Raw genomic sequence first — 27,410 nt, forward strand, 5'->3', positions numbered from 1 at the left:
GATTTACAAGGATGTTGCCAGGGTTGGAGGATTTGAGCTATAGGGAGAGGCTGAACAGGCTAGGGCTATTTTCCCTGGAGTGTCGGAGGCTGAGGGGTGTCCTTATAGAGGTTTACAAAATTATGAGGGGTATGGATAGGATAAATAGGCAAAGTCTTTTCCCTGGGGTTGGTGAGTCCAGAACTTTTTTTCACACAGAGAGTGGTACGTGTATGGAATGAGCTGCCAGAGGATGTGGTGAATGCTGGTACAATTGCAACATTTAAAGGCATTTGGGTAAAGAGACCTAATGGGCAACTTTTTCACACAGAGAGTGGTACGTGTATGGAATGAGCTGCCAGAGGATGTGGTGAATGCTGGTACAATTGCAACATTTAAGAGGCATTTGGGTGGGTATATGAATAGGAGAAAGTGAGGACTGCAGATGCTGGAGATCAGAGCTGAAAATGTGTTGCTGGAAAAGCGCAGCAGGTCAGGCAGCATCCAAGGAACAGGAGAATCGACGTTTCGGGCATAAGCCTGAAGAAGGGCATATGCCCGAAACGTCGATTCTCCTGTTCCTTGGATGCTGCCTGACCTGCTGCGCTTTTCCAGCAACACATTTTCAGCTCTGGGTATATGAATAGGAAGGATTTGGAGGGATATGGGCCAGGTGCTGGCAGGTGGGACTAGCTTGGGTTGGGATAACTGATCGGCATGGACAGGTTGGACCGAAGGGTCTGTTTTCCAGCCTGTACATCTCTATGATTCATTGACTCTATGATTAGGATTTATTTTTGGCATTGTCTGTTTTCAGCTTTTTACAGACCATGAAGATCAGACCTTCTGATTCCCCAGAACCTGAACTATCTAGAATTCCAGTTTTTTTTTCCTGCTGTAGGCATCATTGTGTGTCAGTAGCAGCCTCTCATACTCTTTCTAATTAAAGAGTATTAATCATGCCATCTTAGAAACTATGAAAAAATACCACGAGGATTAGTGCTTCAGCTCTGGCCATCCAGTATCTAAATTAATGATTTGCATGTTGATATTAAATGTAACGTTGTCAAATTTGCAGATTACACAAAACTACGTGAGAGTTGTGAGGAGAATCAAAAGATGTTTTCCGGGACCTTGTGGAGGCCAAGTGAGTGGACAAACATTTGGTTGATGCAATGCAATATGGTAAAATGTGAGATTCTCCACTTCGATAGGAAACACAGAAATAGTGCATTTCTTAAATGGTCTTGGGGAGTGTTGAACTTCAAAGGGACTTGGGTGTCCTTGTTCATGACTCACTGAAAGTTAACATGCAGGTTCAGCAAACAATAAAAAAAACAAGCTGGTATTAGCCTTTATTGCAAGAGGATTTGAGTATAGAAGTAAAGACATCTTATTACAATTATATAGAGGCTTAGTGAGGCCACATCTGAAGAATGTGTACAGTTTTGGTTTCCTTATCAATGAAAGATATACTTCTCATGTGTACTGAATGTTCACCAACTGATTACTGGGATGGATTGTTCTATGAGAAATGTTTAAATAGACTGGATGCTTTATTTCCTTGAATTTAGGAAAATGAAAGGTGATCCATTTCAAATGATTAAAATCCTTGGCAGGTTAGATGCAGGAGGAGTGTTTTCCTGGTTTGGGAGATTTTAGGGGCAGTGGATGCAATATCACAATAAGAAATAGGCCATTCCAGACATGGTTAAGGGGGAATCTCCCCGTTTAGAGGGTGGTAATAGAGCTGGTGCTGGCACAATGGGCTAATTGGCCTCCTTCTGAACCATCATGATTCTGTGATAAATTGTTGAATTTGTTTACCCCAGAGAGCTGTGGATGCACAAGTATTAAGAATATTTGAGATTGAGACTAGAACGGCACAGGGGCACAGTGGTTAGCACTGTTGCCTCACAGCACCATAGACCTGGGTTCAATTCCCGCATCAGGCGACTGACTGTGTGGAGTTTGCACATTCTCCCCGTGTCTGCGTGGGTTTCCTCCGGGTGCTCCGGTTTCCTCCCACAGTCCAAAAATGTGCAGGTCAGGTGAATTGGCCATGCTAAATTGCCCGTAGTGTTAGGTGCAGGGGTAAATGTAGGGGAATGGGTCTGGGTGGGTTGTGCTTCGGCGGGTCGGTGTGGACTTATTGGGACGAAGGGCCTGTTTCCACACTGTAAGTAATCTAATCTAATCTAATCTAATCTAATCTAATAGATTTCTATGTGTTAGAAATGTACATAAAAGGATTATATTAAATGTATACAGATGCAGGAAAATGATGTCATAATTGGAAGATTACCACAATCCCATTGGATAGTAGAGTGGGCTCAAAAGGTAGAATGGCCTACTCCTGCTATGATATCTTAAATTCTAAAAGGTAGGATCAACTCTATTCCACCAATGTCAGCTTGTCCAAGCGACAATACATTTTTATTCATTTGTGGGATGTAGGCTTCACTGGCTGGCCAACATTTATTGCCCGTCCCTACTTGCCCTTGAGAAGGTAGTGGTGAGCTGCCTTTTTGAACCGATGCAGTCTATGTGCTATAGGTTGACATACAATGCCCTTTGAGATGGAATTCCAGGATTTTTACCCAGCAACGGTGGAGGAACAGCAATATTTCCAAGTCAGGATCTTGCAGGTGATGGTGGTGGTATTCCCGTGTATCTGCTGCCCTGGTTCTTCTAGATGAAACTGGTCATGGGTTTGGGAGGTGCTGCCGAGGGATCTTTGGTGAATTTCTGCAGTGCATCTTGTAGATTGTACACACTGCTACTACTGAGCATCAGTGATGAAGAGAATGGATGCCGGTGGATATAATGCCAATCTAGTGAGCTGGTTTGTCCTGGATGGTGTCGAGCTTCTTGAGTGTTGGAACTGCACCATCCAGGCAAGTGGGGAGGATTCCATCACAATCTTGACTTGTGTCTTGCAGCTGGTAGACAGGCCTTGCGGAGTCAAGAGGTGAGTTACTCACCACAGGATCCTAGCTTCTGACCTGCTTTTGTGACAGCTGTGTTTATGTTACGAGTTTGGGAGGTCATGTTACGCTGTACAGGACATTGGTTCGGCCACTTTTGGAATATTGCATGCAATGCTGGTCTCCCTGCTATAGGATGGATGTTGTGAAACTTGAAAGGGTTCAGAAAAGATTTATAAGGATGTTGTCAAGATCTATAAGCTGAATAAGCTTTGAAAATATAATGGTATTCCTTGTGATTGCTCATTTAGGAATAACATGGATTTGTACTTTCCACATTCACAATGATTAGTCTTAATATTTGCCATAGCACAACTTATTCTGAATTGACTGAACTTTGATCAGTCCTAATTAATAAAAATCATTATTCAGCAACAAGTCAGACTTGTGATGTGATAATGCCATCTTTCTTTCCTGTCTTTATAACCTGGCAGCCCTGCCCTTTTAGTTGATCTTGGGCTCCAATAGGTCACTGGCTGCATAACATTGTGTTCCCATAGGACAACCTGGTTTGGCTTGGTAGGAGTAATTGGTTTTCAGTGAGGGGTGACCTCACAGAGGTTTATCAAATCATGAGGGGCACGGATAGAATAAATAGACAAAGTCTTTTCACTCGGGTAGAAGCTGAAAAAAATGTTGCTGGAAAAGCGCAGTAGGTCAGGCAGCACCCAAGGAGCAGGAGAATCAACGTTTCGGGCATAAGCCCTTCTTCAGGAAGGGCTTATGCCCGAAATGTCGATTCCCCTGCTCCGTGGATGCTGCCTGACCTGCTGCGCTTTTCCAGCAACACATTTTTCAGCTCTGATCTCCAGCATCTGCAGTCCTCACTTTCTCCTTTCCACTAGGATAGGGGAGTCCAGAACTAGAGGGCATAGGTTTAGGGTGAGAGGGGAAAGATAAAAGAGTGACATCTTGGGTAATCTTTCCTGAAGGGCAACTTTTTCATGCAGAGAGTGGTACGTGTATGGAATGAGCTGCCAGAGGAAGTAGTGGAGGCTGTTACAATTACAGCATTTAAAAGGCATCTGGATGGGTATATGAATGGGAAGGGTTTGGAGGTATATAGGCCGGGTGCTGGTAAGTGGGACTAGATTAGTATGGGATATCTGGTCAGCATGGACAAATTGGACTGAAGGGTCTGTTTCCATGCTGTATATCTCTATGACTCTAAGTGAGTTTCTTGTCAATAGTAACCCCAATAATGTTGATAGTGGGGAATTCAGAGATGGTAATGCCATTGAATGTCAAGGGGCGGTGGTTAGATGGTTGTTAGAGACGGTCATTGCCTAGTTTTATTTCTGATGCTCTATTGCCAGGTTTTGGAGCATGCAATGTTGGCTAATACCCGAGCTCAGTACTGAGAGAGTTGAACATTGTTCAAATGAAGTTAAATCGAGGTTTGGTCTCCCTGCCAGGAATGGTAATGATTCCTTTGTACTGATTGAAGAGTGAGAAGTCAGTGTTTAAATCTCAACCAATTAATTGACTCATAATTTACCTTTCTCCTTTTGGTTGGGTCCTTGCTAAGCGCAAAGCTCCACCTCACTTGCAAACCGGAACACCCAGAGGAAAACCATGTCGACACAGGGAGAATGCGCAAATTTCACACAGACAAGTGTGAATTGAACTTGGGTCCCTGGTGCTGTGAGGCATCAGTGCTAATCACTGAGCCACCGTGCTGATGATTATCAACTTGAATTAATTATGAGGGGGCTGTGGAAATAAACAGGGCACTGAACCCTTAAGTAATAGCTGGTGCGAGGGCATTTGAAATGGTAGAATTGATATTTTAAAAGTTCTCAGTCCAAAATATTCAGGTGCCTGTGACAGATATGAGATTAAATAAGGTTTTGACATAATTCTAATTGCCATGAAGATTAGATGTTTCAGGGTCGGTACTGCAAGTGCACTTTCGCAATGATCTGAACAAAGCAGAATCCAATATGTTCTTCTTCCAGACCTTTCTTGGTAACTTTCCAAACTGAGCTGCTCTACCCGTTCCTGGCTATTTCCCTTTTAAATATGACCTTAAACCAATGAATTATAGTCTATATTAACCCTGAACCTGTGTAATTCTGTCACTGCTGCTATGTCCCTTTTAAGTCTGGCCCAGTCTCATCTGTCTCAAAATCTCTTATTCTTTTTAATGGATTACTTGAAACACTAGCACTTCAAGGGAGGAGATAAATCAGTCAATATTTGTTCCGCAGAAAGATTCTTACAATTTCACCAGAACAAACACGAGGGCTTTGTTCAGATTTACTGCACCTGCAGATAGGCTTCTACAGCAAGTAAATGGCTTTACTGCATTGAAGGGCTGTCTGAACATATCATCAGGCAATAAAACGCCTCTTCCCTGTTAACACATTTAAAGCTGGCAAAGTCAAACAACAGATGATTGCATCCACACGCTGAAAGGATTTATCCTTGATTGCACAAGTCACTGAGTTAAATGCACCTCAGGGTATATTCATAACAAGTTGTGCAGTGATCATGTCCCTATCTTTGAACCAGGAGATCCAGGGTCAAGTCCCACCTGCTCCAGAGGTGTGTAAAAATATTTCTGAACAGGTTGATTTGAAAATGGCATACTAGAAATAGAACTTACCATCAGCCAGAAGGTACTGAGTCCGATATCCTGAGTAGTCAAGAGCTTATGGAGTGATGTGTGAGGCTGCATAGTCGCATCTTCATTTAATTGCATCACCCTGGGAAGTTGAGAATGCTGATTGCCACTGTCTGCAACTTAGAATGTCTGGACTAACAAGGAGAGTGATAGCATTGGATTAATCTGAAATCTTGATTCGGGCATCATTTGGTAGACATAGAATCCCTACAGTGTGGAAATATGCCCTTCAGCCCAACGAGTCCACACCGACCCTCTGAAGAGTAACCCACCCAGACCTATTTCCCTACCCTATTATCCGATATTTACCCTGATTAATACACCTAACCTACACATCCCTGAAAACTATGGGCAATTTGGCTTGGCCAATTCACCTAACCTGCACATCTTTGGGTTGTGGAAGGAAACCAGAGCACCCAGAGGAAACCCACACAGTCACCGAGAGAATGTGCAAACTCCACACAGACAGTTGCCTGAGGTTGGAATCGAACCCCAGTCCCTGGCGCTGTGAGGCAGCAATGCTAACCACTGAGCCACCATTGGCCAAATAGCTTCCTTCTATGCTGGATGATTCTGTATAAGTTACTGCATTTCAGTCACTTTTGGTGGAACGCCATATAATTCAGGAATTGTTTCAATGATACATTGGAAAATCGGGACGCAGTATGAATGAAGGTGTCAGTTTGGATCAGTTGTCATTGCTGAATCAGAAAGAAGTAGGGATACATGCTTTTCCAGGATTTGAGATTTCTTCTAGTTATGTTTCTCCTGGATGTTTGCGGGTAGCAAAGTGATGGCCACATTTGCCCAAAGACAAGACAGAATATAATGCCATCCTCAGGTTTCTTATTTGCTGGTTGGAGAGATGGTGAGAGTCCCCATGTTGTATCTGTTGGGGTAGATATATAAGTCAGGCATATAGCTAGCCAGCATGTGGGGCCTTCCAAGGATTTTGAAGTCCAGAGGTGTAAATCCTGTCCCCAGGAGATGGCAGCCAATCAAAGGTGGTATCTCTCCAAGACCCAGCAGCTACGTTGGGAATTGGTTGTTGCTGGTAGTGGGGCCAGGGATCAACACAGAATCTAGATCACAGGTGAGTGGGAATGAGAGGGAATCGAGACAAGGAGTTGAAAGAAACCAAAGTGTCCTGATCTTAATAGCCTCCAAGTTCTGCTCAGTCTGTCATTCAGCTGTTGAGCGGCTTTGAATGAAGATTATGCCTACAGCAACCAGGCCCCTATATCTCCCCAGGTACCACCTTTCTCCCACCTACTCAGAAAAAAGGCCCCTACTGTTCAGGCCACTCTCCCACCTACTGCTGGTTCAATTCCAGCAGTGTTGGAATGAGGTTCCACTTCCAGGCCGGAGAAGCTGAAATCTTTCCTGCCTCCAGCAGGAGAGGAATTTAGGGCGAAAAATGATTTAAGATTTTCCAGGAGGCAAGATGTTTTACCACCGTGATAAAATGTTTACACCTGGAATGGATCACAATTATATTGTTCATTGGGGACCTGTAGATCTTTTGAATGTAATTTTAATTTATTTTATCGCTGCCTTTTTTTAAAAAAGGATCTGTGCCTTTGCTATGTTACCCAGTCAGTATGTGCTTTGTCTGTTTACATCTGTCACTTGCCTGGTTGCAGATGGCATTTTGTACCAAGCTACTTCTGAATCAGTGATCACTTGGTACAAAGCCACCTTTCTGCTCAGATCTAATCATTAGTTCAACGTCCGACTTCAAAACTATAATGTCCTGACGTGGGAACAAGTTCTAATTGGACAGTTGGGATTTGTCTTTGACAGTCAGAATGAATAAGTCTGATGGATTTGTAACCCATTATAAGAGGCGACAGTGGTTAGCTGCGCTCATTAAAGTTAAAATTGTCAACCTGTAAAATTCTTGGCCAGCCTCTTCCTTGGCTTTCTCACCCCCTGACTTGATGTCATAATTGGGGCTTGCACATGTTACTGGAATGCAACAAAAGATAATTTTAATGCTTTCACTTGTTTCGTAATGAGGAATTGAGGGTTGACTGTTTGAGAGCCAAGTCGTTGAAATACTCCAAAGCAATACTTTATTTTGGCTAAGGGAGATCACTGTATGGGGTGTTCGGGTGGGAATTGAACATTTAGTTGTTGCTTGCGAGTTCATACTAGCATGTCAATATGTCAAAGCAATATCTTAATTATAAATCAGTGTGTACAAAAAGGCTTCAAAAATAATTACACCCTGTTCCAATACAGCTGCAAAGCTGGTATTCACTCACTAATATAGAGAATTGTGCAGGTATATCTTGGGCATAGAAGGAAGACAAATCTAACCCAGCCATTTGCCACCTTTTAAACCTAATCTCCAACATCAGCAAAGTGCGAAAAGGGATCATTGACAATGCTGTTAAATAGCGCCTGCAAAGAAGTAACCTCACTGTGGCTCAGTTAGGATTCAACCAAGGACCAATAGGCTCCTGATCTGACCTTGGTCCAACATGGACAAAAAGAGTTGAACTCCAGAGATGAGAATGACCGCATTTGACATCAATGCCCCATTTGACTGAATGTAGCTTCAAGGAACCTGAAACAAAGCTGGAATTAATGGGAATTATAGGGAAAAAAACTCTCTGCTGGGTGAAGTCATATCTAGCATGAAGGAAAATGGTTTTGATTGTTAAAGTCAGTCATCTCAACCACTGCAGTTGCTCAGAGTAATGTCCTAGGCCCAACCATTTTCTGCTGTTTGATCAATGACCTTCCCTCCATCATAAGGCTAGAAATAGAGATGATCACTAATGATTGCACAATTTTTAGCACAGTGGTTCTTGATTATTCAGATACTGAAGTTGTCCGTATCCACACGCAGCAAGTCTTGGAAAATGCGCTGTTTGGCTGATAAGCGGCAAGCAACATTCTCACCATTCATGTGCCAGAGAAACGGCTATCTCCAACAGCAAAACATTAACCATTGCCCATTGAAATTTACTGATGTTGCCACTGCTGATTACTACCCAGTCAACATCTGAGGTGTTGCTACTGACCAGAAACTGAACTGAACCAGACATATAAATACTGAACAAGAGCAGGTCAGAATTCAACTCCTGTCTCCCAATTGCCCATACACTATTTACCTGGTACCAATCCAGAATGTGACAGAATATTCCACATTTGCCTGGATGGGTGCAACTCCAGCAACCCTCCAGAAGCTTGATACTGTCCATGACAAAGCTGCCCATTAATTGGCACCACATCCACCACCACTACCATCAACATTCACTCCCTTCATCATCAATGCATAATTGCAGCAGTGTGTATCATCTACAAGATAGACTGCAGTAATGTACAAGACTCCTCCAACATCACCTTCAAATCCATGACGTCTAGCACTTTAAAGGACAAGGGCAACAAATACATAGGTACACCACAACCTGCAGAATCTCCTCCAAGTCTGACCCCATTCTGACTTGGAACAATGTTGCTGTTTCATCATTATTGGGTCAAAATCCTGGAACTCCCCGCCTAACATACCAAAAACTACGTTTTACTAGTTCAAGAAGACAGCTCACTTTCTGCCTACCTTCTGCAGGGTAACCAGGGAGGGGAAATTATTTTAAAAATACATTCCTATATGCATGTGTGTAGGTAAATAAATTATACAGCTGCTTATGGAAGGTTTTGAAGTTCTATGTTGAAGCTTATAGTTGTTCTTTACAACAGAGGAGTCCAATCAGCCCAACATATCTGTAGAAATTCAGAATGCATCTTTCTGCAACAAAGAAGACTGAAAAACCACAGTGTCTTCAACCAATTGCAGTGTGATAAATGTTTCTGCTTTACCAGGCTTCTGCGTGAAGAAAGATTTTCCTGAGCATCCTGCCATCTCACTTCATGTAGATTTAAATTGATGACCCCCTCATCACTCATTCCTCAACCAGAGGAAATAGTCTTTCCCTCAGAATCGTAATTCTTCATTAAGTCCAAAATAAAAGCTTTACCCAATCCCCATTTGACCAGCATGGTTTCACTGGAAAGAGTCCCAGTGAAAATGCATCTCCATTATTTCCAATCCCACTGTGTGTTTTCAATGCGCCGTTTCTTTTCAGATTTGATGATTGGGGATTTTCATTTCTGACTACTGGATCTTCCTGGCTGCTCAAGTAAAAGAACCTTTCAGGCTTGGGACATTGTGATGTATCAGGAGCTGCATCATCTTGAGAAGTGGTGGCTGTTATCATTTAAAGCCACTTTTACAGTGATCCTGTGTAGCTGGTGAACTAAGAGCGCCATATGTAACCTAAGTTGGATGTTGTCATTAAGATCACAGAATTGCAGCATTGTTTTGGTATAGAACAAAGCCATGTCGCCCTCCATGTCTACTCTAATGTGATCATATATTCCTGTTACACATTGTTACTCTACCCAAGTAATTAATTATGTCAATGATTGAGGGCTTTACTTATGCCACTCTATAATTTCATGATACCATGTACATGACTGCTCTGATCTCTCCCTTGCTGGACCAACTTATTACCATCAGTTCTCCCTCACTAAAATCACTGGTGAGGATTTGAGAAACTCAATTTCTACAATCCCGAGAGCAGCTAAAAGTTAGGGGTGTTATTGAGGTTAGTGAAATATTGAATAGTAAAGATAAAACAAACCTAAGCTGTCACTTAAGGGTATGTGGTCTGGAAGGAAAATGGGCGAGTTCAAATGCAGCTGCTTGCTGAGCTTAAAGAAACAAGGTAAATGTGATAGAAATGACCTTTGCTCATCCCCATCTTTTCTTTGATGTTCATGCATTGAGAGATGTATTAAAAATGCTTTCTGTTATTCCCCTCCAGGACTCCACAGAATGGAGCAAGAATGAACAGAAAGTGGCTGAAAGAAAAGCATGAACTGGAGGTTTATTGAATTCATCTACCTACTGTTTATATGGGATCATATAACAGTAAAGCCTTCCCACCAGGATCCTACAGCCACCCAGAACCATGCCACCAAGCAGTTTGATTGGCTTATATCGGACAGAGGTCCTTTCCACAACTCGAGGGGATATTTATCCTTTGTGGAAAGATATCGTCAAGGATTTACAACCAGATATAAAATATATAGGTAATTTTTACAACTTTACCTTGTTTGTGTGATGTTTGATTGTTAGGCAGTGTATGAGAGGCATCCATTTTGTATAGAATGAGCACTTTTATTTATGGAAACTGTAGGCACAACAAACTCTAATTATTACTTTTAAATATTGCCAGGAGCCACCATTTTAAAATTGAGACTCCACATATTCCTTCATGCTTTTATCTTTGTAGTATTTTAGATACCACAGCAATCTGTTGTTTTTTCTTGCCAAAAAAACAAAATCTACTTTGTTATAAGCAAAATTTTATGCTGGTTTATGGAATATATTTCAACTGTTACAGTCAGTTAGACATTGCTTGAATAGATTATTGTGTCAGCATTAAATAACAGCATTCCAACAACAGACTCTTGCACCCACAGTGAGGAATGTGATTGATAGGATGGATCATTGGGTTGGCATTGGGAATATACTCTCCATTTTCCTGTTTTGAAGTTCTAAACAAGACAGGCCATGGGTGACTTTGCTGCCTCATTCCCAGTAAAAGCCCTCAAGAGGTAAATAATGCCTACTGCAGAGCCCTAGATGTTCAGGCTGCAGTTACAGCTCCAGGTGGGATTACAGGAAGTTGGCCTAACCAACCGGTCACCCATTGTGGGCAGTTTGTTGGTTTTAGGGTATACAAAGCAATTATGGGGTGGGGTGGGATCACTTGATTGGTTTAAGGCTTGGGAACTGGACCTCGGGCATTCTTCTACATTTGCTGTTGAACAGCCTGCCTCTTCTGTCCCTATGACCTTCATCCTACGCCCCTAGTCAACACCAACAATTGTCTGTGTAGACCCTCTATCTGAGGTTCAGGGGTCGGTAAGGGGAGTGGAGGTGGCATGATAATGTCCTAGCATTAGCCATAGTGTCCGTGGTGGTGCCAAGGTCTGGAGATTCTGATACACCTGAGCTCCAACAAGGGCAGGTTTGTAATCCTGGCAACAAAACCCCAGCAGCCAATCAGCGGCCTGATTGATTGAAGATCCAGCAAGCTCTCTGACCCAAACAGGGGGTGAGATTCTCTTCAGGAATCTTTGGTGGGACAGTTGTGCCCCAAACCCTAACCATTGGTCAAAAGGTCCAAAAGCCTTATTTCCATTTGATGTGAATTTAGCTACCCTTTACATTTTGAAGCCCGATTGAATGAGAGCCTTTGGACATTAAGCCTTTCAGTTGCAGTAAGGACATGACTGAAATGTGAGTTCTCTTGTATAGTTCACAAGTTCTCAAAAGATATTTTCACTTCTCAAAGTTCTGTAGTGACAAAATGAATGTAAGCTTATTGACCCTCTGTTAGAGGTTCTGTTCCAGGCCGCCCTGTGGTTTAGCTTTCAAACTGATTGAGGAAATGGGGATTAAACAAGATAGGGCAACTGATTTTGGTCTTTCTGGTTCACGTTTGTGCGTTATGATCATGGTGCTGCAATACCAGTTTAACCATTAGGTGGTGTGCTCGTCAGCCTTGTGCAGAACGTGCAGTTTTTCTGGAGAATGTACATGTGGGAGTAGATCTTCTTGAAACCAGAGTTTAGTTTTCATGGGCTAGACATTAATGCCCATTGATTTGCTTAAAATTCAATTGTTTTGCGTCAAATATCTTTGAATCATTGTTTTGTGATTGGAAATCAATGTTTACAGAACAACATCAGATTGAACTATCGGGTAGAAATCCAAGTAATCTGGGAGCTGTCAATTATGTCTTCACACATGTAATGAAGAATTCTTTTGAAGTTGGGAAAATCGGCAGATATGAAGAATGGATGTGCAGTATCAGAGTGCTGGCTGCCCGGACTTACAATTAGAAATTCTGAGGACAATCACTCTTCTTTTCAGAAGTATAATTTCAGGCCCTTGGATTTGGGATGTAGCAGGGAAGGTGAATGAACAAACAAAAACATGCAATATCACCTAAGAGGCGATGTGTTTTCTTATCTACGGGAACTAAGCAGGCCCCGGGATCCCAGTTTGATTTTGGACATTTTAATTCTGAATTGAGTTCATTGAGTACCTCAGGTATCAAAGATTCTATACTGCAGAACATGGAAGAGACAGAAGCAATGGACTTTTTGTTTATTGATGCTGAAAATAAGACAATGGCTTTGGATTCGCATGCACCTAAACGATCTGGGAATCTGATTGGACCTAGATGTGGCTGCTTCACTAAAAGATATTTTTACCTCCAACCATCCGAAACTAAAATACTCTCTATTTTGATTTTCTTCAAAAGCTCTATAACTAAGTAATGGAAGTATTAAATGAAGTAAAAAGAAAAAAAAAAAATCAATACCCGTAAGGCTTTTGATTCGGGTTGCTTGCTGGAGGATCTAGTCTTAATCTCAAATGCCTGGAAACTCTAGAGCAAAACTTAGAGGGTTAAAAAAGAAAGTTAAAGATCCTGGGATGATGTTTGAGGTTAAATTCAAGTTCCACGAGCAGTCATGGTGGGATTTAAACCTGTGTCCCCTGAGCATTAACCAAGGTGTTTAGTTGCTAATCCCGTGACATGGATTATGCTTTGCTGCCAACTCCTGCTCCAACACAATCCCATTTGGCAGTGAGTGTTTTGTAGAACTTCTGCGAGTTTTGGCTTTGGATCCTGTTACAAAGTTGAGGCCACGGAAGTGGTTTCAGGAGCACACTTTGTTTGGGCACCATTTTTGTCGAGCAAATGGATCATGACATCTATTAATATGCATCACTGATGTGACACCAGCTGTGCCATTTAGCAGTTCATACCTATAGCTGGTGCTCTCCCTAACAACGTAACAGGAGTAAAGCTGCTGGATGTATCAAACCCCCAATATTTCTTTATTCCATGGCTCCTGCACAAACAGATGTTATAAGATTTGAGAATGCAAGTAGGCTTTGCTCAGAAGGTACAGTGCAAAGTGCAGAATAGAAAGAGGTTGCACAACGTAGGATGAGATGCTAGAAGAAGAGGGAGTCTCAGAAGGAGGTCGCATTCTCCATATTCTTGACAGGACTGTTCTCCTACTTGATTCCCAGTGAGGAACAATGTGTCAGATCTTTGAACTTTCGTGGGCTCCAAGCTTGGTGTAAAGCCCTGTACTGAGTTTGTGCTAGGCTCATCCATTTCCCTGTATAATGCATGTAGGCTTTCTTGCCAGCTTGCCAATACCCTAGACATTGAGTTGTGTAATGCCATTAATCATTTGTCTCTGGGTTATCCCACAAAAGCCTCAGCTGTGACCTTTGCAGCAGGACCCATGTCCAGTCTCAGTATCCAGCATTACCCTTGCCTCTGACCCTGACAACAGTTCTGAATACCTCAACACATGCAGATCCTAATTCTATTCTAACCTGTTTAAAATAAATATACAGATATGTATCGATATCTGACTTCGTGGCCATACATATGAAATCTCACTGTGGTGCTATGTCTTCATCATTGCTGTCTTTTTGCACTTCAGCCACTATGAAACCAGATGACATCTCATGGGAATTTGAAAGGAAAATGGTACAACTGAAAAGGTTGGGGAGGGTGTTGAAGGTGTGAGTTGCATATGACAACCAGAGTAGAACATGAAAATGCAGATCCAACTTCAGATGAGATCATCTCCTATACTTTCAAGATTGGTGCTGGTTATGGAGTTATCAATGACCATTCCAGTAGCGTGCAGTGCTTCTTCCTCCAAAGGAGTTAGAATGTGCAGGTGTATCTTTCCCCCTCAGTTGCTGATGTTCTGGTTCTGCTCAGTGAGAGTTATACAATCTTGATTGATTAATTGGTCACGTACACAAACTCAGAGATGTCTGATGCTTGCTACAGTGCTTGTAGGAGAGGCTGATGAGCAGCCCACAGGTCTTGATTGATAGGTATGGTTGACAGGTGAATGTTGGGGAAATGGTGCATTAAACAGAGGCTGAGATGAGAGGTGCAATCAGTAGGATATGACATTTAAAGATATGTTCATTGACCTTGATCACTCATGCAAGGTCATTGAATATCTTTCAGCATTGCATCAAAGTCATTAGGACAAGACTCCTGGCAATGACATCCTTGGCTCTGTGCTCTGTTTCTGCTTTTCAACCAATGGTTGGAGGGCCAGCTTCTCCACCAGCCTCCACCACCCCCGCAATTCGTAGATAAAGAATATCTCTGCTTCTTTGCATTTTCTCCGTTGAGACCTCCAGTGTGGTATTTCCAAAAATGGGAGAGAGCTGTATCTTATACCATTTCTGACTGTTTCCTAGGACAGATTGACTCACAGCACACCATTTAGCACTTAATGCAGCCCACATTGCCCGCTTGTTTGTAAACATAAAGAGTATCAGCCTAACTTTTGGACATCTGCTAATTCATGCAGTGAATGAACAATATGGTCAGGACAGCTGTATAACTATATTGCACAGGTATTGCAGGACATTTAAGTACAGTCATAGTTGAATCAAAAGGTGCTGGTTAATTCTACGCTGCATTCTCTACACCCATTTATGCAGCTGCCCAGTTTAGCTCTTGTTGAACATGTGCCGTTGATATTGTGAGAGTTTGCTGATGGTGAGAATACTTTATGTGGTACCCAATGATAAACTACTGAGCTGAAATCACACAGTGAGTTTTCTAGAACTGGTTTGAAAATGTAAAGCAATCCTATTCTTGTTTAGGCAGAGGACAAAACTTTGAGATTTGTGCTGCAAAATAAGTGGCTTAAGAACCACTTACCAGTAAAGTAATGGAGTGATAATTATACTCCTGACATTTGCAGTTATAAATTCATACCTGCTGGACATTCATTAATGTTACTCCATTACACACTTTTTAATTTTTCTTCTAAAATCAATGTTAGATACTCTGAGGCGATGTACAGTCATAATTAAGAACTTGATGACATGCATTATTGTGATTAATGCATTTCTAAATTGGATTTAGATGCAGCAATGTGCACTGAGTCGTTAGAACTGAGTGCAGTAGCTTAGTGTCTGCATGCATTCAGCCTTGCAAAAGGAAATCTGAGAAACTGGAATAAAAAAAGTTGGCAGCTCAACCTGGCAAAGATTCTAAAAGACACTTGAAAATTTGTAGTTACATTAAAAATGTCAGAGCGAAGTAAATTGTTGTTTACTGGTTTACCCAAGAATTGCTCACTTTGAGGAGTGGAAAAATGAAACAAACATAATGCAATGTGGAATATGCATCCATCATCAATTTATTTTTAAAGAGAGAAGGATTTGAAGCCTGTGCCTTAGTTTCCCTCAGCCCCTTTAGACAACTTTGCATTTGATCATTCGATACATTTCCCATGATTTTGGAATTGGTTGAAATTCATTTAAGCGTTGAAGATGTTCGAGATTTTATTTTGTGTATCAAAATGCTTCAAATTAACTCAGCAGCAGCTGCATTCTTTCACTGGGAGTCTAACCGCAAATATGTCATGTTGATTTGTGGACTGACTCCCTTTTCAGGCATCCACCTATTATCCAACCATTTATAAGTCAAAGCTTTTTGACCACCACTATCATCATAGTAATTTATACGTTTGATCCTGTCTTAATCCTGTCACAAAGACTTGTTTTCAATGGCAATAAAATCGTGACCTACTACAATTATCTTTTTAGGAGACAAAAAAATGGGATGTGGAAAATCTGATGGCTGAATTGGTCACTCAGGTTAACTTGACTGCCTGCTTAAGTAAAGTTGCAAAACATGATTGGACTAGTCAGTGCAGCAAGAAAGTGGCCAATTGTTTGATTCAGGCACTTTGTGCAGTTCACCGCATTGCAATGCTAAATGTGCTCATTTATTATTTTGAGTGAAAGCCAAATTCATCCAGTGACTCCCTTTGACCTTAGCACTTCCAGGAATGCGGTGATTAAAAAGTTCACAAGTGAAGCAATCAGCCTGGGGAACATTCATCTTAAATTATCCAATGCACCAGTCTTCATTCTCCAATGGGTTTCTTTGGGATGAAAATTTTTCAAGGATGCACTTGATTTGAGTCTATTTAGTGGACCACACCAAATAAATGAATTTATAACTGCATTACCTCTGCTCACCACCAACAACCCTCAATCCTGTCACTGTTTGAGAAAAATGTTGACAATCTGACTGTTAGCATAAAGCACTCGTGATTAGCATTAAAGGGATGGTTCTAACTAAAAGAGAGAATCTGGCATTGTGTCCAATGAGGAAGCCAAAATAAAAAAAAGATTCTGAAATGACAATCTAACTCATCTCAAATTAACAGACTTGCCATTTCACTGTAGAAAAAGGATGGTCAATGAATCTGTTCCCAGAATACCAATTAACGTTTGTATATGTTCCTATCAACAAGGTTTCTAATCTTCTGCCATATTGGTAATTACTAAGGAATCAGGAAATCTGGCAGATAATGAATAGGCAAATCCAGCTGGGAGGTTCATTTATGGCACTGCTTGTGGACCAGAGGTGCATTTTGTCCAGGGTCAATGAGTTTATTCACAACCATTCCATTCACTTTCACTATATGGCCTGGCACCATTTTGTCATAGCGATACCATTGTGACTACCCAGTCCCATCAGAAACATCTAACTTCCTCTCCTTCATCCCTCATCTCACCCTAATCTCACTCTGACATGACACCACTTGATTTTCCAACCCCCATGATCATCTTGGATTCTCCCAAGTAGATTCCATCCACCATGATTTCTACTCAATAACTGACGAATCTTGATCTTGCGATCTTGGGTGCTTTCTTGTGACTGTCCTGTGCCTGATAAACAGCCAAGCCAGTTAATCAACTTGGCTTCTAGATAGGAATCTGTTCAAAAGGAAATAATGGAATTACTCCATCTACTCTGAAACTTGTCCCACTACATACTGAGGTCTAAGCGTCTGTTACACAGGAGCAATCCAATATATATCAATAAGTATCTTCACTTCCTGTATGTAAATAAGAAATTTCTAAGAAACGTAAGGGATGTGATCAGTAAAAATAGCTAATTAATGAATTTTCATCATAAATTGATGTTGTCCAGATAGTTGTGATCCTTTAACCATACAGATTGGTGAGCCACCATTTGATATAATTGCCAATCTATTGTAAAAAGGTTTCCTTTTTCACCTGGAAGGCTACCTGAGGGGCTCTCCTGAGGAGTAGTGATTTGAGTCTGACTCCACTGATGCCACTTTAACCTGGGACTGTGAAGTATAAGTTGCCATCTCAAGCAGAGCCATAATTTCCATTTCTACTGCACATAACATTCAAAGAAAGACATTCCAAAAACTTTCACGTGGAAAATGAGGACACAGCTGATAACTTATAGGGATTTAGGTTCCAGATGTGAGTTTTGAAGAAGATTTCGCAAGTTGTTTGTAGCTGAGACAGAGGAAGGAAGTATCAGAGACCTAACCTGACAATAATTTAAGCTCATGGCAGACGGTTTGTGTGTTCGAGTTGGGTTTAGAATGTGGTGTATTGCGAAGTTGGTGTGTGTAAAATGGTAAAATGGTGGAAAGCATCGTGTGGTCCCTTTAAAAGATGGTGTTTTTGTTTCAGTGCTTAGAGTTAAAATGGATGTCTGAACAGCAGTTTAAAGTGTAGCTACTCAGCGCCGCATTAAAGCATTTTGTATGGAACAGACAAGCAACATTTTTACCAAGTCTTTTCAAATTTAGCCGATCAACTTAAACCAAACACTTACCTACCAAGAACCTATTACATTTAAATCTGATAGTTTTGACAAACTAGAACCAATCCAATTGTAAAAGTATCAATAGGTTATCTAGGTATAAAAGATGAGGACATTTAGAAAATCAGTCAGAGCCAACTGCGATCTGAAACAATAGCAACTTCCAGCTGTCCGGGAAAGCTAATTAATAAAGGTACTGCGGCACTCTTAGCTAATATTCCAGACAGCAGCGTTCACAGAGAGAACATTCCTGTCACATGAATTTGATGGAGAAAGGCATTCCTGAAAGAAGATCAGCGAAGAGGGGGCAGAGTATTCCCAAAGATGTATCTTTGCTGTAATCTTGAGAAACTAAATTCCATTGTTTTATTATGTAAGTGGAACGTGTATTTTGTTGGAACAGCATATCATTAGGATTTTGTTCTATTAGCGAATAGTTAATAGTTAGGAATTGTTCAGTTGGTTAGTAGTGCTGTTCATTTGTTCACTGTTGGAGGTGGGTAAATAAATTGTCACTTGTTGATTATAGAATGAGTGAAAAGGTTTTGTTTCATGTCATTCAACCACTCCTTTATAACAGATTGTGGGGCGGCAGAGGGCGTGGGAGTGTGAGGGGTAGGTTATACCCTTATCACATTTCTTTTAACAGATTATGGGGCGAAGTGAGCCTCTCTGGCTGTTTCAGTTTGAGTTATCAGAGGGGGATCGACCTCTGCTTTATAACCGGTGACTAAGAAGTGGTGCTGGTGAATAGATCTTCATACAAGGTTATTAACAACTCATGTACAGACATATGTGACAACATCAAATGTTGTTGGAAGAGATTTTGGAGTTAATTAAAGGTTTCTAAATTTCCAGTGTACACTTGACCCAAAACTTTGCAGCAGCATTGAAGTTCAGCATTTCTACGTGTGTTACCATGGAATGTGAAGATCTGGATATTTGCAATCACATTGTAATGCTTTCATTTTTAACCTGACTTGGAGTGTGTGAAGAAAAGAAGCTGAACAGCTTCTTTGTGGGCTATCAACAGCTGTGCTTTCAAAGAGGAAAAAAAACATGAGCTGTTCTTCCTCTCACTCGTAACAGTGTCTTCTCTTTTTCCCAATTCAAAATAAACCTGACTCAGCCAGCCAATCTGGTGAACAGCTGAGCTGAACAGAAAGGTCCTGGGTTGGATTCAAGTCTTTGCTATATCTGTTGATTGTATCTGGACACTGATGCGACAATTGTCCTTCCATCCTTAAATAGGGATGAGAAAAATCAGCTTGGCTTCCATGGTTCATGGATAACTGAATATAATGTGTGTGGACAATGAATGAAAATGAGGCTGGATTTGGTTGTCATGTCCCCCCCATTTTGAGTGACATTGCCCATGTTCACTATCCAGACTCCAATAAGTGACGGTCCATGGGGTATGACACCTGAGGGCACCTGGGGCATGTGGAACTCCATGTCAGCATGAAGACGCCATCTTCAGGAGAAAGGAGATTAATGAATGAAAATAGATTTGATAAAATTCAAAGAAAGGGCAGGCATTTATCCAATAATAATTTTCGCAATCTTCAGGGTTCCTTGAACTTTTTATTAGCAAATGCTATACTTTGTTTTTCTGACATAACTTAAATTAATTTATGGGTCCAGTGGCATTTTTGAGGAAGAAGAAGTGGGTTATTCTTGGTCGTTGAGTTAATATTCGCCCTCAATCAATATTGCTGAAAACAGGTTATCTGTATATATGTCCCATTACAAGTGCTTTGATGAAGCTGTGTGTAAGGTTCTGAGCACCATGTTGACAAGGACATTTGCTTGCTCTGTCCATCCCTGCAACATCAACTTGCATCCGAACTGCAGGGCATTGAACCACTATCCTGATGAGACAGGTGGTGTGACTGCCCAAGGATTTTCAAGGCAAGTGCATCAGTAATATTGAAGAGGAGTTGGTCATTCAGCCTTTTGTATCTTTAATGGCATTCACTCAGAATTGAAGATGAATATTCGATTTGTCTTTTTGACCAGTGTTTCACATGTCTGGCAACCCCCAAAGCATCTTGTAGCTTCACCGGGACTTCCGAAATTGGCTCGACAACACCATATTTATGAGCTGGAGAACCCCTCAGTCTTTACCAACTTTCAGGCCCATGGTTCATTCCTAATGAGGTTTCCTCAGTTCATGACCCATGCATTCAGTAGATGTCATTGTTTGAAGGGTACAGTAATGCATCTCGCCAGGTAACTCATTTTAGCATAAAAACAAATTGTTCATGAGTGTTGGCATTAATGTTTAACTTATTTTGGCAGGCTGTATTCATTACTTATACAGTAGCTTCAGCATGGTTCACAAAATCAAAACACTTAGTGAGACTATGAGGAAATGAGGCCTATTTGATGAGACTTACATTTGCTATGGTTGGCAGCCAGTTCTCATTGGAAGTTCTACCTTGAAATAGGCAAGCAAAAAAAAAAACAACAGACTGAAAGGTTGAAATAATTGGTCATATGTCAGGAATCAACTTTGATCAAACTAACTACTTTGCATCAACTCGATGGATGTCATCAGAACATGAAGTGGCATTTGAAGGAGAAAACTCAATTTGTTAGTCTATTTTGTTGTTGAAAATACACTTCAGCCTCACTGCAATAATAATGCAAAGATGTATTCAAAATATGTTCACATTTTTATCAAAAAAAACATTTTAATGTTGTAGAGATGTACAGCACAGAAACAGAGCCTTTGGTCCAACTTGTCCGTGCCAACCAGATATCCCAACCTAATCTAGTCCCATTTGCCTGCATTTGATCCATATCCCTCTAACTTCTTCCTATTCATGCACTCATCCAGATGCTTTTTAAATGTTGCTATTGTACCAGACTCCACCACTTCATTCCATACATGCACTACCCTCCTGTGTAGAGAAAGTTTATCCTCAGGTCCCTTTTAAATCTTTCCCCTCTCTCCCTAAACCCAAGCCCTCTAATTTCTATTTACCCTGTCCATGCCACTAGTGATTTAATAAATGTGATTTCATGCTAAACTGCAAACTTTCCTGGCATTGAATTTGCTAAAGCATATTCCATGTGAACATTCCTTTACTGAAACATCGTACTACCTTTAGTTTGCTGGCTGGTCTGACCAGTGTCACACCAGGAGCTACAGTGAGTGATAATAGATGCTCCAAATTTCATAATCTCATACTGCCTGTCATTGACATAAGTTGGTAGGTTTTTCAAGTTGACACTCAACATGCTTAATCACATAATAAATGCATGGCCTGAGATAGAAGCTGAACCAGGAACTTCTGCCTCAGAGGAGGGGATGCTACCCACTTTGCCACAAGAGTTAACATAAAAATGTGAACATATTTTGAATACATCTTTGCATTATTATTGCAGTGACTCCTCCCACCCACACCTCCCCCCAACCCCTACTTTGAGTTTGGCTGTCTCCTGTTCTTTGGAATTTGGCAAAAATTATAGACCCCAAGATGTGGCATGTGCTATCGTGCACTGAGGTTCAATAGCATGTGGGGGTAGGTTTCAGTAGCACTGGAGATGATGAAAAAAGAATTTACAAGAATGACACAAGAGTGTTTGTATTTGGAGGAAAGAGCAAAACCAGAAGCCACCAAAATATAGCCATCAAGAAATCCAAGAGGGAATTTAGAAGAATTCTCTTCATCCAGAGATAGGCGAGGGCATGAATTTTGCTCCAATGGCAAGTAGTTAGAACATAGAATGTTACAGCGCAGTAGAGACCCTTTGGCCCTTGATGTTGCGCCAACCTGTGGAACCAATCTGAAGCCCCTCTATACTACACCATTCTATTTTCATCCATATGTTTATCCAATGACCATTTAACTGCCCTTAATGTTGGAATTTGATGTAAATAGATTTATTTAAGGGAAGCTCAGCATACATATAAAGTGAGAAGTTAGTAGAGAACTGTACTGATAAAGTTTTAGTAGATTATAATTGCTAGGACAGTCTTTTTGATTTCATTAATTTGCTGGTGTACTTCATATTTGATGCAATATGAGCCAAAATCAGTCAGTTCTTGTGCAGTCATTTATAAATAGCAGATTTAAATGCTCCCAAATACAAAGACTTGAGCATGGGGAGAATGAAGAAAAGATTTGCAACCATTATACCAAAATGAGATATGTCAGTTATGTGGCAACATTAGAGGAGTTGGACTTGCTGTTCTTCCAGCAGATATTTAAGGTGAGATTTGACAGAAGTGTTCAAAGTCCTAAATTTTTATATGGAGTAATTTAAGAAAATCGGTGTTACTGCCAGGAGAATCGATAACTAGAAGTTGCACGTTTAAGATAATTGGCAAAGCTAAATAGAGGTGAACGAGCGGAATATATTTTATGCAATGACTTGTTATAATTGGAAATACATTGCCTGAAAGGGCAGTGAAAGCAATCATAACTTTCAAGTGAAAATTGGATAAATACTTCAAAAGGAAACATTTGCAGAACTGTGGGGAAGAACAAAGAGTTATCCCGGACACGGTGAACTGAATTGCATTTTCCCTGGTTAGATTAGATTACTTACAGTGTGGAAACAGGCCCTTCGGCCCAACAAGTCCACACCGACCCGCCGAAGTGCACCCGCCCAGACCCATTCCCCTACATTTACCCCTGCACCTAACACTACAGGCAATTTAGCGTGGCCAATTCACCTGACCTGCACATTTTTGGAGTGTCCACCGTGCCGCCCACTGGTCTGTGGAGATGGGATTGGAAGTGGAGATGGTGCTGGAGAAAGGAACTACTTTGGTGCAGCTGACTGAGGCATTCCCAAATCTAATGATTATTCCAAATGCATGCTGAGAAAGGGGTCAGCTAATTTGCATCATTAAGGGTCCAATTCATGGTCATTTTCTGCTGGTATTTTATCAGTACTAGAGTGGCCTCCCACTATATTGTGAAGAGGTAAGTATAATGTGCATTTCTCCTGCATTTGATTAGGTGACAGTTTGGTTTACAATGAACGTGCATTGTATTTGATTGGTTAAGTATGCATGTGGACTCAGAGAACAAGGAAACAAACTTTGATAAACATTGAAAGTTGAAGCTGAAGCATGAAGTAGACATTTTAATAGATTGTGTAAAACACATGTAAATTAAGTTCCTGTACACATAGAAATTGGTGTTATCTCTGCACCATCCAGAGTCTTATGAAATATATGACAGCGAGGCCACAGCACTGTCTGAGAATAGATTTGCTGGAAGGTTTGTTTTCAGCATGATGGCCCAATTGTCTTTGAGTCTCTTCAGTTTATAGTTTCAGTGCAGGGAGCTGAGAACAACTACATGTTGAGGCACCCTTGCTCTAACCTTCTTGCCTTGGTCCCCCCACATCCCTATTTGGGATTACCAGCCTGTCTTTGTGCAGGGTCTCTGAATGGGCTTGAAGGATTGGGAGCCCATCCCCCATCTTTAAGGTGCACCAACAACTTGAGAAACTCAGGCTCTCATTTGACCTGCATTTTGAATGCAGTCAAATTATGGAGAATGAGTCGAAACAGAAGAAGTGAGAGAAAGAAAGTGGGTGGAGGAGCGCATTGTTCAAGAGAACTGCCAGTAGATTGGTGATAGAGAGGAATATTTGAGCAAGGGACATTCAGGAAACAGGTGGGTCACAGCTGAAGGAGTACAGCTGACATTCAGAGAGTAGGAATGTGAGAAATGAGTCATTATCAGAGCACTATGAAGGCCCTTTCAACAAAAAGATGTCACAAAAGTCGTGAGGGATTTAATGTTGAACATGAGAAATGTGAAGCTCATGTTTTATGACATGAAGAGCCAGGAATCATCTTGGCATGAGCTGTACATGCAAATATTATCCAGTAATCACCCTGGCTAAAACAATTACTGGAGCAAACATATCTGAATACTCACATACAAGTAACATCCTGTGCTCATAAGGTGCTATGATATCATAATTCTTAGTTCTTTTTTGTCTTTAATTTCACTTGAATATGAGGAATAGCTATCCCTTTGGGCTGAAATTTATTTGGCACTCTGGAGCAGGATAGCAGATGGGGAGAGCTTTAAGTTTAAACAGTACCCCCACTCCTCCCTCAGGTTGGGCCGTGATGATCAAGGGTGTTGGGAAAGTATTGGGTACTCTGCCCAACCATGGTCCACTTGATACCCTTAAATGGCATTTAGTGCCCACTTAATAGACCTTCTGTCACTGCTGCTGCCATTTAAAGTGCAGTGGGTGAGGCCTGCCCCCACAGTGTTGGCTGGCATCTTGAACTCTGCAGTCAGCTGGTGACGTGAACTGGGTGGCTTCTTCCTGGACACCCTGTGTAAATCCATGACACTCCCCACCACTACACTTTGATAAATCTGGGCCTCTGTACGTCTACACTGCCATGTGCACAATGCTCCTCACCAGGTACCTCTCTATCCAGGGCCTCCTGCAATGCCAGCAGTGACCACTGATCCTGTTGTGATATGGAGCTGGTAGCCCCCAGTTGTTTGGCAGCTCCATGATGTAGGATCGCCCTCAATAATGGTGGTGGGAAGATCCGCATCGTACTTACAAAGGGCAATTGCCTAAAAACTGAAAATAAAGGCTGCCGTGTAAATGGAGGTGACCCTCCCCCAGACTGTGAGCTGGAGTGATGGGAACCCAACCTCAGCATACAATTCAAACAAAATGCAATCTGTGCATACCTTATAAAGAAGAACAAATGTGCAGAGGTAAACTGCCCATCTTAATTATTCCCTCGTAACCTCCCGCCAGCTATCCATCATCTGGGATGTCAGTGGTGGCAATGAGGAAAGAATAGCTGATCCTAATCACTTCGGACTGCTGTGTGTACCTCTACACGCCATGCACACTTTCCCATCCTATCTGCCTGAGTCACATTCTTCCTCTTGCTTTGTGTAGTCATTACAAATGTTGTGAGATTATGGAGTTCATTTCTCAATATGCAGTAACACTTGTTTTCCTTTTTAATCTGTGTTTCACTTTAGGAGGATACAAGTGTTTAAGCATATGTGTAGGATTTCTCATCACTTTCGAAGCTAATGTGGATTTGATTAATGATGGAGTCCACCTCCATTTCCCTCAGCTTTTCCCATGTCCCCAGCCAATTTTCCAGATCCGCTCCCTTAGGCAGATGCTCCAACTGATATTTCTCCCCTGAGGGAAGGGGGGAGGTCAGTGCCTAAACTTAGTGCTCTCCCCATCTGCTGTCGTACTCCTGAGTACCGAATAAACTTCAGCCCAAAGGGATTGTTATTCCTCTTTAATCCATGACCTCTTCCTCATCCTTAGGAACATAGGTTCAGTAGCTGACTCTTGTTCTATCAAGCCTGCACCATTAATCAATCCTATCACAGCTGATCATACAGTTTCTTACACCATCTTCATATCCCTTGATGTTATTTCTCCCCAGAAACCTAGCGGTTTCTGTCTTGTTCCTTCTCATTGATTGAATTCTCACAAACCTCTCAGGAAGAAACTTCCAAAGATTTATTACCCACTAAGTGAAGAAATGCCTCTTCATCTCAAACTTCAATGACCCATCCCTTAATCCCGAGATAATGTTCCCTGGATTTTGTCTCAGGAGATGCATCATTTCTGTGTTTGTGCTGTCATGACTGAAAGAATTTTGTAACTTTCAATGAGGTTTTCCTTCATTCTTTGAAACTCTAGGGAAAACAGACCCAATGTCCTCAATCTCTCTTCGTGAAACAAACTTGCCATTTATTTGGTGCAGTTCTCATCTCCTCACTATAGGAAGGATGTGATTGCATTGGAAGGAGTGCAGAGGAGATTCACCAGGATGCTGCCTAGTATGGGGCACTTCTGCCCTGAAGAAAGCCTTTTCTTCAGAGGAGTGGAGGGTGAGGAACATTGACAGGATGAATACAAAGCAGTTGTTCCTTTTAGCTGAAGGATCAATAACAAAGGGCCAGAATTTTGAGGTGAAAAGCAAAATACTTAGAGGGGATTCGAGGAAAAGATTTTTCACCCAGAGGTGTTGAGGGTCTGGAATGCACTGCCTGGGGGGCTAGTTCAGGCGAGCAACTTCACAACCTTTTGAAAATACTTGGATGAGCACTTGAAATGTCATAGAGGTCGAGGTTATGGCTCTAGTGCTGGAAAACGCAACCAGTGTAGATTTAATGTAGCATTGGCACTACAGATTTGATGGGCTGAAAGGCCTCATCTGTATTGTATGACTTTATGGTCTGAGGGATTGAGCTGGTGAACCTGCATTTCACTGTTACTTACATTCCTCCTTAAGATAAAGGTCAAAACTGTACATGATACTTTTGTCTAATCAACAACTGCACTAAGACATCTTTACTCCTGTACACAAACACCTTTGCCATGAAGGCCAACATACCACTTGTGTTTCCAATTGCTTGCTGCAAGGATTTTGTAACTTTCAATGCTGTTTTCCTTCATTCTTTGAAACTCTAGGGAATGCAAACCCAGTCTTCTCAATCTCTCCTTGTGAAATAAACTTGCCATTTCTTGTGTGTAGTTCTAGTCTCCTCATTGTAGGAAGGATGTGATTGCATTCGATGGATTGCAAAGGAGATTCACCATGTTTTCCTGAGGCATGTTACTTCTGAAAAATCTCTTGCCTCACCGATGTTTCTGTTCTCTCATTGTTGTCAGCAGCAAATCCCATTCACTTTGTTGTTGCAGTGAGATAGAACAATCTGTCAAAATATATCCAATGCAACATTCTCAGCCCTAGAGCCATTCATTCACTATGAATGGGATATGCGACCTGTCTTCCTTCGGTTTTTCCATAAGCAGTTCAGAGAAAGGAAGTTTATTGGACTAATACCTGGAAGAGTGGATATATTTATGAGGAAAGGCTAAACAGACCAGGCTGGTATCCTCTGAGATTTAACGAGGTACCACAGCCACATTTGCTTCCTCAGTGCATGCCTCTGTAACCAACTCATCCCACACGGACTCCGAACCACCTTTAAACCAGCAGAGTTCGGACCCGAACAGGACAAACAGTACAGACTACAGATTCAAAAACACCAGCAACAGTTCTCCTTCAAGATCCTC

General features: G+C 41.5%; 1 protein-coding gene across 4 annotated transcripts in view; it reads left to right on the forward strand.

Annotated features, from left to right (window-relative positions):
• Positions 1–27,410, forward strand: part of brinp1 (bone morphogenetic protein/retinoic acid inducible neural-specific 1) — a 371,924-nt gene that overhangs the window by 97,053 nt on the left and 247,461 nt on the right. For all 4 annotated transcript variants that reach the window (XM_043719925.1, XM_043719928.1, XM_043719927.1 and 1 more), the window contains exon 2: positions 10,428–10,695. In XM_043719925.1, the coding sequence (XP_043575860.1) occupies positions 10,478–10,695 (218 nt within the window). In that variant the 5' untranslated portion in view covers positions 10,428–10,477. The remainder of the gene's footprint in view (positions 1–10,427; positions 10,696–27,410) is intronic.

This window comes from Chiloscyllium plagiosum, chromosome 30 (assembly GCF_004010195.1).
Source record: "Chiloscyllium plagiosum isolate BGI_BamShark_2017 chromosome 30, ASM401019v2, whole genome shotgun sequence".
NCBI classification, from domain to species: Eukaryota; Metazoa; Chordata; class Chondrichthyes; order Orectolobiformes; family Hemiscylliidae; genus Chiloscyllium; species Chiloscyllium plagiosum.